Source organism: Hemibagrus wyckioides, linkage group LG14, assembly GCF_019097595.1.
Source record: "Hemibagrus wyckioides isolate EC202008001 linkage group LG14, SWU_Hwy_1.0, whole genome shotgun sequence".
In the NCBI taxonomy this organism is placed as follows: domain Eukaryota; kingdom Metazoa; phylum Chordata; class Actinopteri; order Siluriformes; family Bagridae; genus Hemibagrus; species Hemibagrus wyckioides.
This window is the reverse complement of record NC_080723.1, coordinates 20,774,372-20,792,510: the sequence shown is the minus strand read 5'-3', so window position 1 is coordinate 20,792,510 and position 18,139 is coordinate 20,774,372. Positions and strand designations below refer to the sequence as shown.

General features: G+C 41.5%; 1 protein-coding gene across 3 annotated transcripts in view; it reads right to left on the bottom strand.

The window, feature by feature from the left end:
- The window catches only part of LOC131364870 (protein MTSS 1-like), a 32,800-nt gene that overhangs the window by 9,798 nt on the left and 4,863 nt on the right, over window positions 1-18,139 (bottom strand). For all 3 annotated transcript variants that reach the window (XM_058408301.1, XM_058408302.1, XM_058408303.1), the window contains exons 2-10: window positions 14,555-14,616; window positions 12,950-13,023; window positions 7,036-7,120; window positions 6,724-6,815; window positions 6,420-6,494; window positions 1,343-1,500; window positions 1,046-1,153; window positions 689-783; window positions 12-222 (exon numbers count right to left, since the gene is read on the bottom strand). In XM_058408301.1, the coding sequence (XP_058264284.1) occupies window positions 12-222; window positions 689-783; window positions 1,046-1,153; window positions 1,343-1,500; window positions 6,420-6,494; window positions 6,724-6,815; window positions 7,036-7,120; window positions 12,950-13,023; window positions 14,555-14,616 (960 nt within the window). The remainder of the gene's footprint in view (window positions 1-11; window positions 223-688; window positions 784-1,045; window positions 1,154-1,342; window positions 1,501-6,419; window positions 6,495-6,723; window positions 6,816-7,035; window positions 7,121-12,949; window positions 13,024-14,554; window positions 14,617-18,139) is intronic.

Here is an 18,139-nt window from a genome sequence, read left to right as displayed (position 1 = left end):
TTAACGCGTACCTGTACGCTTCCGTCTGGAGGCATAGGGGAGGGGCTCTTGGACTGACAGGTGTCTTGAGAGGTGAAGCCCGAGTCGTGGGAGGAGACACTGGGAAGGCGGACGGAGCCTTGCTGAGGGAGGGCGGAGCCTCGGTAACGAAAATGCGATGTGGGAGAGTGAGAATGAGAGCTGCTGGAACGAGAATCGCTGCTGTTCACGCTGTTCAGACTGCTGCTCAGAGAGAGAGAGAGAGAGAGAGAGAGAGAGAGAGAGAGAGAGAGAGAGAGAGAGAGAGAGAGAGAGATTTTTTATTAAATATATGTACTCTAAACACAGCATGGTGCGTGAATTCTGTCTCCTCATCTTCATCCTCATCACTCCAATCTCACTATATACACACTGTATGCTTGTCACTGTATGCTTCAGGACAGTCATGCTGTCATGTCATCTTGTTTAGTTTAGCCCTGTTGTGCATGCTGCATCATTAAACCTGTGGACAAGTGTGTGGACATGGTTGCCAGATTGATGTGAAACCTTCTAATATGGTGTTTAAAAATTCCTCCAATTCACTCATCTAATCTAAACAAATATAAAGTGTTAAAAACCAGCCCGTGCTTCCTGTGCAAGAAGCTGGAAATAACCCGGGTGTACAGGTGGCCTGGCCATGTTTCAGATGTGGGCACCCTGTTACACACACCTACACATGCTGGACTTCCTGGAGGTGGTGCTGGGAGAAGAGGGCGGAGTCTGATATGACCAGCTGCACTCTGAGCCTTTCAGATCAGCAATCACCTGCAGAAAAATGCACAAAAACTCACTGAGTGAACTCACAATCAATACACCAAATACAGAATATAGAATTTATAATAATAATTCTCCTGGAAAAAAATCCGATGTTGGAATTCCGATGTGCTTTTTTGTCTCACTTTGTAGTTCTAGTTCAAGATGAATGAGGCTTTAATCGGGAGGTGTGTACGGGTTAGTTGCTCTTTTGTGTGAGAGCACTGTGTGTGTGTGTGTGTGTGTGTGTGATGTGGTCAGGGTGTTTACACACCTGTTCGCTGGAGGGAGGCAGCTTATGAGGGTCCATAGTCAAAGACCTCAGATCATCAGAGATTGACTGCAGGTGTGTGATCTCACCTAACATACACACTTCCTCTTCCTAAAGCCAGAGGGAGAGACACACACACACACACACACACACACACACACACAGAGATGATGCATAATAGTGAGTAATAGTATACAGTATATACTTCAGAAAGCAGTGGGTATATTAACGAGCAGAAAAGCAGGATGTTAAAGGAGAGGAGAGACTGAGGGATCATGGGTAGAGGAGGAGCTGACTCACTATGGCGGGTCTGAGCATGGAGACGAACGTGCAGAATCGTGCTCTTTCCTCAATCAGAGCTTTCCTCACTGCCTGTCTTTCAGTCTCCTGCAGCGACGCGTACTTATCACTCACCCCCTGCAGAGCGCTGTCCACCTGAGGCTGAAGATCTCCACGCCCTGCAGCGCGCACACACACACACACACACACAAAAACATATTTAGACCTTTTTACATTTTTGAGGCTCTATTGTGGTGTCAAGGGTGGTGTCAAAATCAAGGGGTCATGGATTATTTCTGTAGAACAGCACATCCTGGCATGTTTTTAGCTCGTGTTGTCGTTATGCTGCTCTATAGCACAGCATATCAGATTGTCAGTGTGTGTGTGTGTGGTGAAAAAAATGTTTTTTTTTTCAGGTCTCTACATGGATGCGAGTCACTAAGGTCACACCCGACTGTGTTCCCAGGAACATGGTGTTATTTATGTGGGTGGCTGTCCTACCAGAGAAGCCTCCTGTTTATGCAACACACACACACACACACACACACACAAGTCTCCTATCTGAGGAGAAAACGATGTGATATACTACACTGGAATGCGGCTGCGCTCCAGCTACATGATACAAACATGTAATTTGGGTGTTAAGTTCGAGATCAGAGCCGGGATCGTTGTGTCCCTTCAAGGAAGAATGAGGGGCGTGAATATTGCGTTACTTAAAAATTCCTTTCTGGTGTTGAGAATAGAAACAGGGTTTCGCACGCTAATTGCTGTGAGGAACTGTTAGTGAAAGTGTGCATGAAACGTGCGAAAGTGCCGCGTGAAGATATTTCACTGTTCGGAGGCTTTCTTGCTCACAGATTCCAATTCTAGACATGTGCAGTAGGTAACTCCGCTCAACTGAGACTCTGAATAGAAACTGGACCACTGATCAGAAGGTTGTGAGTTCGAATCCCAGGTCCACCAAGCTGCTACTGCAGGGCCCCTGAGCAAGGCCCTTAACCCTCAACTGCTCAGTTGTATAAAATGAGATAAAAAGTAAGTCACTCTGGATAAGGTGTCTGCCAAATGCCATAAATGTAAATCTACTAAAGAAGAAGGTTTATTTTTACAGATATTAATTTATATTCACACAAACACACACGCACACTCACTCTCTCTCACTATCTCTCTCTCTATCTATCTCACACACCATACACACTCACTCTCTCTCTCTCTCTCTCTCTCTCTCATGTACACACACACACACCATGCACACTCACTCTCTCTCTCTCTCTCTATCTATCTCACACACACACCATGCACACTCACTCTCTCTCTCTCTCTCTCTATCTATCTATCTCACACACCATACACACTCTCTCTCTCTCTCTCTCTCTCTCTCTCTCTCTCTCTCTCTCTCTCTCTATCTCTCTCTCTCTATCTCTCACACACCATACACATTCACTCTCTCTCTCTCTCTATCTCTCTCTCTCTCTCTCTCACGTACACACACACACCATGCACACTCTCTCTCTCTCTCTCTCTCTCTCTATCTATCTATCTCACACACACACCATACACACTCTCTCTCTATCTATCTATCTATCTATCTATCTATCTATCTATCTATCTATCTATCTCTCACACACCATACACACTCACTCTCTCTCTCTCTCTCTCTCTCTCTCTCTCTATCTCTCTCTCTCTCTCTCTCACGTACACACACACACCATGCACACTCTCTCTCTCTCTCTCTCTCTCTCTCTCTCTCTCTCTATCTATCTATCTATCTATCTATCTATCTCTCACACACACACCATGCACAGTCACTCTCTCTCTCTCTCTCTCTCTCTCTCTCTCTCTCTATCTATCTATCTCACACACACACACAATACACACTCACTCTCACAGGGGCAATCTATTACTGCCAATCCACCGACTCACAGGTTTTCAGGTAATGGAAGGAAAGTGGAGAACCCAGAAGAACATGAGGAGAACATATAAAGCATTACAGAGCTCAGATTTAAACAAGAAAGCTGTGATGTTAAACATTCCTGCTGCACCACTGTGTTACTCCAAACTTAATATCATATACTATAATTGTAGTATGAAATGGACAAAAATAAAACTGACCACTTTTATTATTTGTAGAAAAATGAGTCTGTATAACACTGAAAGGCTAAATGACCCAACACACACATGCACTAGGTTGAAAATCCAAATTCTCTAACACACCCATCACACACATACACACACTCCCACACACAATCCCACACGTCATCCTCACATGCTGGCCTGGAAGAAAGGCAAAATATTCTCCATAGCACTACACTACACTACACTACACTACACTACACTACACTCATCTGGCTGCTTAATCCAGGAAACTGACATGCTCTGTGTGTGTGTGTGTGTGTGCAAAGCGGCACGTAACAGATCAGCGTAAAATATCACATTTACACAGATTGGTAATGAGTGTACGAAACACGATATTTATACAAAAAAACTAAACTAAACAAAGGTCTTTTGTTCTGTAGTGAAAATCCCATCTTACTCATCCTGTCTGACTCCCACTGTCTTTACTGGGAAGATACTGGGTTCTGGTGACGTCCACAGACTTCAATCGAAATGCATTACACAGAGAAACGAAGCTGACATTTCAATATGGATTTAATAACTCTATAACCAACTTTATTAGAAACAAAAACATCTAGTGCTTATGATCCTAAGATTCTTGTTTTTTTCCATCATGTGCATTGTGAGATGCCGTAAAGAGGGATTACAGTGGAACTTCGGCAATGTGAATTTAATTCGTTCTGGAGGCGAGAAGCTGTATTAAGAAACGAACTTTCCCCAATAAGTAATAATATAAATGAAGATAATCTGTTCCAGCCGCCCAAACATATGACCAATGTGAAGCATATGTAAACTGTATGGCTGCTTACAAAGAACTGACCCAAGCCAAGCATTCCCATGTCAAGGCTCCTCACAGGAAGTCATGCCACCAAGCTTGTGCTAAAAATACAACAGACCACCCACGCCACCTATCTGTCAACCAAAAAAACACCTGAAAGATCAGCTACCTTTTGAACGCATGCTGAAGGTAACGTTGGTACCGTGGGTTGACTCTTTCCAAACAGCTTTCACTGACTGAAAAAAAAAAATTAGTAAACTCGCTTCAGTTGGCTTCGCTCGGCTTTCCACTGACGCTAACAAGTTTTGAACGGCTCCCGGACGTACACGGTTCGGTTCGGGTTCGTTCTTATGCCGAAAATCCTTCGAATGGTGAATCATCTTGCTGAAGAGAGAGTGATCAGAAGTGAACACTACTCTCTTCTAATCACCAAGGTAAAGGCTTAGACCAACAGAAGTTTTTTTAACCACTATAACCTCTGCTGTGTCCAGATAAAGAGAAAGCTACATTTCAGACGCAGAAGTGTGAGCAAGATTAAGTAGATTGATGCCTTGTATGTCAGGTATTGGCCAAAAGAACATTCCTGGCATTTGGCAGACGCCCTTATCTAGAGCGACTTACATTTTTATTTTATTTTATACAAAGGAGCAATTGAGGGTTAAGAGCCTTGCTCAGGAGCCCAGCAGTGGCAGTTTGGTGGACCTGGGATTTGAACTGACAACCTTTGGCTCAGTATGCCAACACCTTAACCACTAAGCTACCATAACCCAAAAAGCATGAGACACACAACTCTGAACAGAACAGAGAGACCACATCTAAACAGTAGGGCTGGGAGGGTTTCGGTACTATTGTTACTGGAAAGGTGGGACTCAGGAGAACGCTTTGTGTTTACATGAGCAGCTCGGCTGCAGCGTCTGTCGATCAGTCAGTCATCTGACATGCAGGCGTTTTGCTGAGTGAATTTACATGATGCCTGAAGAGTTCAGACGAGAAATTTATAAACAGCCTGAGTTAAGTTGTCTTTATTTGTCACATATACATTACAGTACAGTGAAACTCTTTCTTCGCATATCCCATGCTTGAAGGTTGGGGTCAGAGCACAGGGTCAGCCATGATGCGGAGCAGGGTGGGTTGGGGGCCTTGCTCAAGAGCCAAACAGTGGCAGCAGTGGTGCTGGGGCTTGAACCCCGATTTTCCGGTCAAAAATCCAGAGCCTTAACCACCTGAGCTACCACTGCCTCTGATGTTCAACTCAGCTTTAACAATGATTTCACGATTGTTGTTAACTCTAGCTAAATTAACTGTAGCTAACACATTAGATTTCCCACAATGCCATTCAACTGTCCACTATTCTCTTCATCTATTATGCTAACACCATCATCAACACCGTCAGGCTTGTCATATCAGACATCGCTAACAGCTGGATGACACAGATGTGCTGCGCTGCGTTGTAGGACTTTTGTAGCAAACTCTCTAGTGCATCTGCTCTGGATTTCTCATTAATATGACACTGACCACTAGACGTAGTGAGTGAAACTCTTGTGCTCTTGTTTCGGGAGCGAAAACAAAATCTGACCGTTTGCTTTCAAATTTTGCTCGGCTCAGGAAAAACAGCAAGACGTAAGAAACTGTAACCAACACATTAACACTAGAGTCTCTACACACACCACAAACAGCTCAATATCAACAGATATAATGTGTTTCAGGAAGTCTGTCATTACTTTTGTGTGTGTGCGAGTATTAGATAGTGTCTGTACATGTGTGTGCATACATACCCGCTTTTGTGTGTGTGTGTGTGGCATACACGCTTTTGTGTGTGTGTGTGCATGTATCAGATAGTGTGTGTGTGTTTATGCATGCACGCGTTTGTGTGTGTGTGTGCAGGCGTATGTGTGCATGCACACTTTTGTGTGTGTGTTTGTGTGTGTGTGTATATGCATGTGTTTGCATGCATACACGCTTGTGTGTGTGTGTGTGTAGGCATGCACGCTTGTGTGTGTGCATGCATGTATATTTTTGTATGTATGTGTGTGTGTGTGTGTAGGCATGTGTGTGCATGCATGCATGCTTTTCTGTATCTGTATGTGTGCGTGTAGGCATGCGTGTGCATGCATGCACACTTTGTGTGTCTGTGTGTGTGTGTGTGTGCGTGCATGTGTGTGTGTGTTTATGCGTGAACACGGGTCGGCCATGGGAAGGACTGACCTTTCTTTGCTTTCTTTTGCAGTTTAAGCGTGTCTGAAGATTTCTTCTTGATCTCTTGCCTCGCTCGTTTGTATTCTGTCCAGACGGAGAGGGAACAGAGAGGACAGAGGGGAGTTCTGTAATACTTTTAAGAGTTGTTTCAAAGTCAGTACAAGAAGAAAGAAAGCTAAAAAAATGTTTAAAGTGATCAGATGGATGTGTGATGAGTGAATAATCAGAGGCTGTGCAGTGCGTGCAAACAGACTGCAAAACAACGCCTGCAGCTACGAGACCCCTGTGTGTGTGTGTGTGTGTGTGTGCACACCTTTGGCATGGTCCTTATCCATAGTGTTGGCGACTCTCTTCCACTCCTCCATCTGCTCTTGCAGCGGGTTGATCAGCGAGTCCACAAACACCCTGCGCGCATACACACACACACTCTCAAGAGTTGTTTAAGCATGTCTGAGAGGGAACACACCACTGATTCCTGAACAAAAAAACAGCAACACTCCAAATATAAAAAGTACAAGTTTAGTTTCTTTTCCCAACTGGTATGGAAAACATCTGGATTAGCTACAGCAGCTGGATAGCTGGAGTGTATTAGATATTTCTAGCAGGTGTGTTGTGCAGAGCTCACATTGAAAACTGTCTGAGTTTAGCCTCAATGCTGCGGTGCCTCATACACATCCTGGTCAGAGCTGAACCAATGTCACGGGTCGCACCTGCAACACACACACACACACACACACAATGAGTGATCTATAAATGCATGCCCTTGAAAAACCATCATGATCGGCGTTTACTTATTTTCAGTTGTTTGCTTGTGAAAACCAGGTGTAGTGCTTTGTCACATGTAGTTTGACTTCATAGGACTTGTAGGTTGCACACACTGACACGCGCACACACACACAATCAACAGGACATCATCAATACAGTGTGAGAGTGTGAAACACTGAAACCTGTTTTAATGTGTTTAGTGTGACTGCATGTGTGTTTGTATGTTTGTGTGTGTGTGTGCATGTTTGAAAGCACATCACAGATGGCTGTGCCGGATCAAGGTGTGTGAGACTTTCCTCTACCTTCTGTTCCTCTCAGCATGAGAAAGAGACCGAGAGAGAGGGAGAAAGAGAGAGAGAGAGAGAGAGAGAGAGAGAGAGAGAGAGAGAGAGGGAGAGAGAGAGGCAAAGAGAGAAAGAGAGAGAGAGAGAATTAGACAGAGAGTGAGAGAGAGAGACAAAGAGAGAGAGAGAGAGAGAGAGAGAGAGAAAGAGAGAGAGAGAGATTTATGCTTTTTATGAAAGAGCTGTTCAGGATTTGACATCAGAGCACGCTAATCCAATTTATCACTCAAAAATACACCAAAATAAATCTTCATACTTGGATTCCACAAGATGTTGGAAACATTTATTTGACATTCTCACATTTTCTGCAGGTGCTCTTTTCTGCAAATCTGATGTCCACATGGTCAAACAGGCTGCAAAAACAGACCTAAAGTGTCCCAAGAAAACATTCCCCATACCATTCCACCACCTCCACCAGCCTGGACTGTTCAAACAAGGCAGGTTGGGTTCATGGATCCATTCTCCAAACTCTGACCCTACCACCTGTGTGCCTCAGTAGAAATCTAGTGCCTAGCACTAGCTCTGGGACGTGCGTGTGCGACGCTACATATTATATGTAATCACGTCAGAAGGTCACGCCTGATGTAGGCGGAGCTACAGACCCAGTGTTTACTAGTGTGGAGAAGGAGGACCGCTCCGAAGTTGCTGCGTGTGAAATGACACAAAGTTATATGTACCTTTTTTGTTAGTAAAGAGCGTTTGACTTATTTGCACTTCCTTGGTCTTTGCACGTTCGCTTAGTAAACACTGTGTCTGTAGCTCCGCCTATATCACACATGACCTTTCAACGTGATTGTGTAGTACGTAGTGTTGTGGACATGCATACCAGAGCTAGCACTAGACAAGCTTTTGTCATTAAAAAGTGTACATTTTTTAAATTTTTCTAAGAAAATGACCAATGGTTTGGCTAGGTAAGAGCCTTCTTCCTGGGCTGGGATTGTTTAGAGCTCTTTTTCTCATTTTCGACAAAAAACATCATTTCTTTACGACTGAAGAAAGAAAGACATGAACATCTTGGATGACAAGAAAAATCTACAAATAATTTACTCTTTGTTCTGGAAGTGAACTTCTCCTTTAATTAAAAAAAATCTGCAGAATCACCTAAAAATCCAAATGTCCATAGGAATATTTGTGTTCGCCACTGCCAAGCAGTTCCTGACTGCATAACTAGTAATATTACTAATTCCCTTCCCTACTCTGCTTCTGGATAATTAAACCACTTAGTCATTTTTTTTATGTGAAAGCCCAAGCAAGCAAAAATCAATATCGCACAACCCTGCTAACACAACAGATACTAAACTTCACTTCAATTATATATATATATATATATATATATATATATATATATATATATATATATATATATATATATATATATATATATATATATATATATATATATATATATATATATAGTGCTTTTAACAATGGACATTGTCTCAAAACAGCTTTACAGAAGCATAAAAATTCTGAATAGAAATTACAAAGATTGAAATGAAATATTCACAGCTATCGTCAGGAGGACAGAGAAAATGAAATCCCTCTGAAATTAATATTATTGTGTCTTACATTAAAAATGTGAGACTCTTCTTATATTACCAGTGTGAGACTAAGCAAGCATCTTTACCAAGGGTGCCAATAATTATGAAAACAACTCTATCTACTCTATCTATCTATCTATCTATGCGAGAGAGAGCGAGAGATTCCCACGGTCTCTCTCTCTACCTGTCTTCCTCACTGTCTCTCTCTCTGTATTAATAGCAGTGACACTGGGCCTGTGGATCACTGCAATGCAGCAGCACCTCCCTTCTTCATCACTCTCACACACACACACACACACACACACACATATCCTATCCTTCTCTGGAAGCAGCCTGTATTTCTGTGGGAACAATTCCCTCGAGTTCAACATTAATTGCTGAGTGTGTGTTTAATATCACTGTGAGACATTCCTCTGTGTGTGTGTGTGTGTGTATGACAGACTGAAAGATTGTCAGCCTTCCTGTGGTCAGTCTCCACCTTCAGAGTCTGTCTCAAAGCCTGATGGCATCTGAAGTAGATGCACATTCTTCGGAGTCGTGACGTTCACCCACACTTGTGAACGCGTACATTACACACACACACACACACACACACACACACTCACACACACACTCAGACTCAAACTGACGCTAGGAGGCGCTAATGTGGCCCATGCTGTGCTCTGACCTTTCAGGAGGACAGCTGGGAGACTAACACACACACACACACAGCTCATCCTGGCAGCTCTGAAATGCAGGCTGTATATATGTGTGTGTGTGTGTGTGTGTGTGTGTAGAGGGCCCTTCCTCCTGCAGGTCAGACAGTATGAAGTGTCTCACATTCTCTCTATAAATAATGTAAGCAAGAAATCCAACACCCCCACACACACACACTGTATATATATCCACACACACCTAACAGTCATATATATGGAATGCACACATGTGCGAGGTCTAATCATACCCAGCATAGTTCTACGCTACATTCGGAGTCCTGTGTAAAATGACCTTGTTAAAAAAAAGCACATGATCAGCCGGGCAACTTCACCTGGGTCTTTATTTCGGGATTTGCTGACGACAGACATCGGGCATATCTTATGTCTGATGTCATAAATTTCAACATCAGCATGCAGCATTTTATTTGGTGGTAACTCTGTAAAATGTCTTAGCTGGAGAATAGAAATGCCAGAGAAATGTGATCAAATTAAACAGACAGATCTCTGGGCGTGGTCTAATATTCTAATGAGCATGAGTTTAGAGGGGTTCTGTGGGGATTAATGTTCATTCAGCTACAAGATCGGACACTGATGTTGGGATGTTGACGAGGCTCAAGTTCCAGTTCATGATAAAGGTGTTAAGTGGGGTTGGGTCAGAGTCAGGGCTCTGTGCAGGACACTCCAGTTCTTCTACCTTTATCAACCTCCACCTCCACACCATGTCTTCATGGAGCTCAGGGGCTTTGTGCAGAGGGGCATTGTACATTGTACATTAAAACATGTACATTAGATTGTTTGGTAATTCTAAATTGCCCATGTGAGTGTGTGTGGTTGTCTGTCTATATGTGTGGCCCTGTGATGGACTGGTGACCTGTTCAGGGTGTACCCCTGCCCTTCACCCAATGTGTGCTGGGATAGGCTCCAGCAGATCCCCGTGACCCTAATTAGGAATAAAGTGGGTATAGAAAATGGATGGATGTGTGCTTGCAACAGTTTGGGTAAGGAGCATGTTTGTGTGTGACTGTTAGACGTCCACAAACATTTGGTCGTACAGTGTATATTTAGCTTCCTAAAGTAGAGAACTTCTCCTTGGCCTGCTGACCTCAACAACAGGTGAGCAAACACAAGGTGGTTACCTGATTTGACATGAACTGAATTTGTACAGCTTGTCCTTTATAAGATGTGACCTAATGTTATGTTAACGATGATTGCGATTTGCTCTGTGGTTACATCATTTTGCTTTGAAAGTGGATTAGAATTTAGCACCACCCAAGATTTCCACCCCAACTTCGGGTCATTGGGTCTGCTCTGGCCACCGCTCAGTATAAGGTCTGGCTCCGCCCCTTGCAGTGAATGATTTGAGACACAGCCTTCATGTCGGTCAGCGTGCTCGGCGGCTCACGCGCAGGAGACTCAGCTGGGCAGATGGTGGCTCTGTTGTTCTTTACTGGTCCCATCCTGTTAAATGATGCTGTTTGATTTACACTAACGAGCTCTGGTTTCAGGCTCCTCATCACTAATTAACAGTGCACATGCAGCGAGAGAGAGAGAGCGGAATAAATGAAGAATGGATTAAGAATAAATAACGGCAGCATTCAGACATTCATAGAAGGAGACAGCCTGGCAAAACACACACACACACCAGAGCAGTGAGTAAAATAGCCATGGAGTTTTCTCCTGTATTTCCTTGCTTGTGACCTGGACTAGTCAGTATGGTAGCTGTGCTTCATAACCACACCTCACTTGCAAAAGAGATCTCCACACTTCATTTGCACATCGTAGTTTAAAATATCTGTCGCACACACACACACACACACACACAGTGTCCTGTTCTATCCTGTTGAACAGCTCAGCCAAAAAGTTCCCTTTAACCCACAATGTAGTTATTCATCTGAGGTGTGATGTGTTCGATGTATTGAAGGTAAGATTAGTATTTTTTTTAAAGCTGTGTTTAACATCCGAGTGATTCCTGCCCATATTAACGAAGCTCCATTTGCAGAACATTGGTAGCCCATATGATTTCTATAAAATGAGTGACAGGAAGTTCAGCCAATCACAAACAGGCATTCCAGTCCTGACAGACTTACACTAGAGCTACAATTTAGTTCATTGTTTTGTATCATGTTCTGCATATCTTCTGTGCAGCTAACAAGAAAAGGAAGCGTATGTGCTAATGTGAAAAAGTATAAAAGGAAATGGGGAAATTAATCATGTTAAGAAATAAAGAAAAGTAAAAAAAAAAAAGAAAATGTAATGTTATGTGAAAGTAAGTGAAATACATGTACAAAAATCACAGTCGAAAAATAAAATGAAAATAAATATATCAAATACAGATCACAGGTCAAGACAAATGAATCATGTGAGAAAATCATGTGTGAAAATTACATGTGAAAATAGACGAGTCAAATGAACTAAACGAATCAAAAATAAATGAATCAAATGAAAAAAAAAATCGTGTGAAATTAAATAAATCAAATAATGATTTGAAAGCAATGGCATGAAAATAATGAATGAAAACCATAACGGAACCAAATAAATTAACTATGTGTTAAAAAAAATCACATGGAAATAAATGAATCAAATAAATGAATCAAATAAATGATTCATGTAAAAAAAAAGGAAAATAAAGGAACCAAATAAATGAATCATGTGTTTAAAAAAATCAAATAAAAATAAATGAAACAAATAAATGATTCATGTAAAAAAAAAGGAAAATAAAGGAACCAAATAAATCAATCATGTGTTAAAAAAAATCACACAAAAATAAGGAATCAAAAAATGAATCAGGTTCAGGAGTTGGGAAAGGTGAAACTGGGTTTTAGAAGTGATTCAGATGATAATATAGTATATTTCTTTTGTTTAACACTGATTTCTTTTTCTAGTTATTGGGTTATGTACAGTCAGAGTGTGTGATGACTGAAGCATGCAGTTGGCAGTTTGTGCGTAAATGGAGTGTAAAATTACTGTAAAAGAGCGCACTTCAGACTCGGAACATGTCTTAACTCATCGACTTCATTTAGTGTAAATGGAAACTGTGTACGTTTGAGTCCAGCTGTTCATCTGAGTCCATGAACTGTCAGTGAAGTGAATGAAGAAGAGCCAGTTGTGGGAAGAAAAAAAAAAAGAGCAGGAGAACACATGTTGATATCAGTCCTGGTGTGTGTGTGTGTGTGTGTGTGTGTGTGGCTTATTACCTCTGCTGCCTGTGGCCAAGTCTGCGACCTTCTGAAAGGCATCGAGGAACGCAGCGACTGCCACAACCGTAGCCCTGAGAACACACACACCACACACTCCTGAATACAATTTCCCTCCACAAACATCTTCCCAGTGTGCATTGTAAACAACGCACCCATCGTTTCTATAGTAACAGCTCGTTCATAGGGACTCTACATAATATAAACCTAATACCTAACATATACATCAATAACCTGTAGATATTTAACACATAAATATCAAAAACATCATTCCTGGCATGGTGAAGGGAGAAAATGTATTTCATGTTTATTTATGGAAGGAGTCTTCAGTGTCAGCGCTTTGTGACAGTCAGAGGTGAAGCTTGAACTCTAGCTGTAACATTGGAATGTCTTCAGATCTTTCCGGCACTTTCCAGATTCTTGGTTACACTACAAGCTGATTCAACAGAGGGGAAAAAAAGATGAGAGAAAGGTCAGGGAAGGTGTGTTTACAGCTGCTATAATGTAAGTGATGACTGGTTTGTGGACGTTTCACAACCTTAAACATAACTATAAAGGGATAAAAATCATTTTCTGTCCTTTCAGAAATAAAATAAAATATGTCAGATTGGGGAGGTGTTCCGGGCATGCCCAACCGGGAAGAGACCCCGGGGAAGTCCCAGGACATGCTGGAGGGACTATGTCTCTTGGCTGACCTGGGAACGCCTTGGAATTCCCCCGGAAGAGCTGGAGGAAGTGGCTAGGAAGAAGGAAGTCTGGGCATCCCTGCTTAGACTGCTGCCCGGCTACGGATAAGCGGGAGACAATGAATGAATGAATGAATGTCAGATTGGCAAATATATCTGATTATATCTGAAGATGTGCTGTTTCTGTAACAAGAAACTCCGCCTTTTCACACCAAACCGTTGTTGTTTATTTTCCTATCACATCATGCCCAAAAACGTTTTATATACTGTAGTGTGGGCGTGTCTTCAGATAGGCCTTAGATAAAAATGTGGGCATGTCCATATATGGAAACAAGGGCTTGCTTGTGGCTTGACTGGCGTAGATGGCAACATGGGCGTGTCTTTAATAAACCCGTATATGGACTAACACGCTTTAACACGCTCTTTGTTTGAGGTGAGGGAACAGAGCGTAACACCTGAAAACTATTAACCTAGTGTGTTGTGTGTAAATAAAGAGAGTCCCGGAGCACTCGTGGCTGCTGTGTGGTCAAAGAATCCCCAACGTGTTTCGACAGAACTGCTCTTTTGGTGCTGATGAACATTTGGGTGGGACGGCTGTTTGAACACACACCCGCTCCCGCACGATTCTTGTGTTCAGTAATGTTCAGTGCACTGCTTAACACACTCCCAGCTGACACGAGAAGTGATCTAACTCGTGAAAGATGAGACACACGGTGTGATATGTGAGCTCTCTGAGAGCGCAGCTGCCCCATCCGTGTGCAGAGAGTTCAGCGGCGTGGCAGAGCCGCATTTCCACTAGTGTGTGTGTGTGTACATATACACACATACACTTGGCATTTGCACGCAGCTGATAAGGAAGAAGGAGAGGATTGTTATATTTTGGAAGAAAATGATTAAGTGTGTTATAAGGAAGACTCACCTGAGCTGCGCCTGCAACTTTCCAGCCTTGCTGATGAAATCCTCCCACACTGGGTAGCTGCCCTGCAACAGGAGAGAGAGAGAAAGAGAGAGAGAGAGGAAGAGAGAGAGAAAATCTTTTCTTTATTCACTCATCTCCTTAGAGACTTTAAAATACCCCACACATACAGTTCACTCATAATAACCGTCTCTCTCTCATTATCCTCTCGCCCTTTACCTCTCTAATCTCTCTCATTATCTCCTCCTGCTTTAGTTGTTTACCTTCACCTTACCTTTCATCCTCTCTCTCTCTTTCTGTCTCTCTCTCTTTCTGTCTCTCTCTCTCTCCGTCTTGTTGCTGAGCTGCAGGCTGAATCGAGAAGTTGAAAGGGTTTTTCCCAGAAACAAAGTGCCAGCTGCTCAGTTTTCTATGAAGCTGCATCACTCATCTACTGACATGCTGCTGATGATTAACAGTATTTAATGAATATGTTCATTTCTTATAGATTACAGGAACCAGATTTTTGAATGAAACACATTAAACCACAATACAGGATCACATTAGCGCTGGCAAAATACTGAGCTTCAATTAAAAATGAAATTAAAGTAAAAATATAAAACTTGCATAAAACCAGAAATAAAAGAAAATATCAAATCTAATGGAATATATATATATACATATAGATGCATTACTATTATTATTATTATTATTATAAATATATAAGATTTAGTGGACAAATAATATTAAAAATCAATAATAATAGTAGTACTAATTTTTTTTAAGTTTAATAATAATAAATTTGTCTTTTTAAATATTGTTTTTTATTATTTTGTTTTCCACATTTTTCAAACACCTGACATTTTTGTAGAACCCATTAGTCCTTAGCCATGCCAACCAAATAAATAAATAAATAAATAGCTTTAACTCTAGCAAAATAAACAAATGTATTTAAGATGTATTTAAGTATTATTTTAAACTTTATTATTTTATATTTTTCTTACAAGTCTCAAGTACTCCATCTGGCACAGAATTCTTTTAGTCAAAGCTGCACATGAAATAAAAGGGTCTAATTACTGTAAACACCATCAAGGAAACAGGAGCACTAACTCGCTTGTGAGCGAATAATAAAGGCACATATAAAACGTTCCAGAGGAAAATTATAGGCTAAAATTCTTCAAAAGTTACTCAAGACCTCCAAACCAAGCCAAGGTACGCAGGATTTCCTCATCCCTCCACTCCTACTTATCATCACTGACACTGATCCCTGGCAGTGGATCTACTCTCAGTGGAGGGCATCACTGGCTCAGTTTTCGGGATATTTAAGATCGACTGTTTATGAGATTTTTCTTAATTTTGGGAAAGACCCACAAAATGGCTGCTGTGAGTAAAACCCTCCTCAGTGTGGGCTACATGTAATTCACACAAACACAACACAAAACAACACAGTTCTTGTGTAAAAGCACATGGACACATTTACTGGGCAAATGTCAGAGACCTGAGCTTAGGGTCTGCTAAAAAAAGAATAATAAAAATCACAAGCTCTGAGATTAAACGTGTATGTTAACTCTTTTCCCGATTATAAATCTGTTTCCTGTCTCTTCGCTCCATCAGAGACTTGCATCACAGAAACTGGATTGTTGCCTGTTAATGTGATTATACAGTGACGCAACTGTATGTGATGATCACAGAGCAGGTGCATGTCAAAGAAGAGATGAACATTTAACTGTGTGTGTGTGTATGATGTCTCTCTCCACGCCTCATCCCTGCCTCTTTTAGAGTTTGATAACCGGAGGCAACATCTGTTGCCTTGACAACGTGAGAGGCTGCAGAACTGGAGCCATGACGCTGCAGTCTTCCCTGCCAACACACACACACACACACACAAACTGCAGACCACAGAGCACACTGGATCAACGCTCCAGCCCAGCACGTGCCAGCTCAGCCACACATCCGCTTTAACCATCAAAATATATGTGAATACAATTTAATCAAACAGATGATTACGTCGGAGTTCGCGTGTTAGCGGTTTGTGCGGCAGTGAGACAGCTATCTTTTGTGTAGCTTCAGTTTACTGTAATAGCCGCATTAACCACTTTCACTTTTTTTTTTTTTTTAATCAGGGTGTCGTCATGATACAACCCACACACACACACCCTTACTCTGGGCTATGTGTTTCAAAGCCTGTTTTTCATTAAAGAAAAAAGACATGTCTCAACATCCTGTTCTCTCTCTCTCTCTCTCTCTCTCTCTCTCTCAGTCTCTACCAGGCTGCAGTGATTATACTGTACACTAAAACACACACACACACACACCCTCACACACACCTAAAAGCGATTTAGAGTCAGAACCCAGAAAAAGCCAGCATGGACACATGGACACACATTTCGTGTCCATTTCTGAGGTCATTAAGATCCAGTTTTGAATTATAAATGAAACCGGTTCTAATCGGATAACGTTGCTTAACATTTTATTGTTATTGTTTAACGTTGTAGAGCATTTAGTTCCTTTAGAAATAACAGTTCACTCACTAACATCTTTTTTCTTAAAAACAAACAAACAAACAAACAAAAAATTCCAAGCAGCACTATGTGTTGTGAAGACTTTCCTGTGGCAGAAAAACTAAACGGAACCGAACTGAATATTGTATCAGTACCCGAATTGAACTGAAGTGAATTCTTGCTTGTTTACTAGAGTTTTTGTAACGTATTTCATGCTAGAAATCATTTTGATACAATCGTACTGTATCATGTGTATCGTGTATCGTGTATGCTGTAAAAAGGGAGATTCACAATCCTGCTAATAAACCTTTATGATGTTATTTTTATTTGTTTTTAATGACTTTTTCAGTTCTCAGTAATATCACAGCCCTTTAGTGTCTTTCTTTTTTTTTCCAGAATCAAAGTAGAGACATGAAACTAATCAAAGCATTTTCTCATTACCTCATTATTTATCTCTTGTACCTTTAAATTCTAGTTTTTGCACTTATTATCTCTTATAGCTTTAAATTTATAGTATTTACTATTTTTTGTTATATTCTATTTTATTTGTTACATTTTGTGCCCTTAAATTCTAGTATTTTGTATGTTTTTGTTATATTTCTATTTTTTTTATTACCTTATTACCTATGCTTGTGGATACTGCTGGAAGTTGTAAATTATTAGGTGAATAAAGTATCTATCTATCTATCTATCTATCTATCTATCTATCTATCTATCTATCTATCTACAAGCAGTTCACTCTAAGCATCTGCGGCTGTTAAAGTTTCGTCTTTATCGTCTGTCTCTAAACGAGTGTGATGCTGCTGTCAGTGGAGTTGAAGATGCTGCTTCCAAGTTGGATGGCTGAGCGCTGGAGTGTGCAAAATCCGGGCCAAAAAGCCACTGCCTACCTAAGCAGGCTCATCCCACGAGGGGGGAAGGTGGGGTAATAAAATAAAACCATCATAAAAACTGCGCATGTTGGAAACTGCGGTAACTGATCCAACACATGCGTCTTGTTCCTTCAGGTTAAAGACAGTGATTAGAGCATGACCAGACATGGGTGGCGTGACCGCCTGCAGAGAGCTGAACACAGAGACGGGGGGTGATTGGGGTGAACGGGATTAGT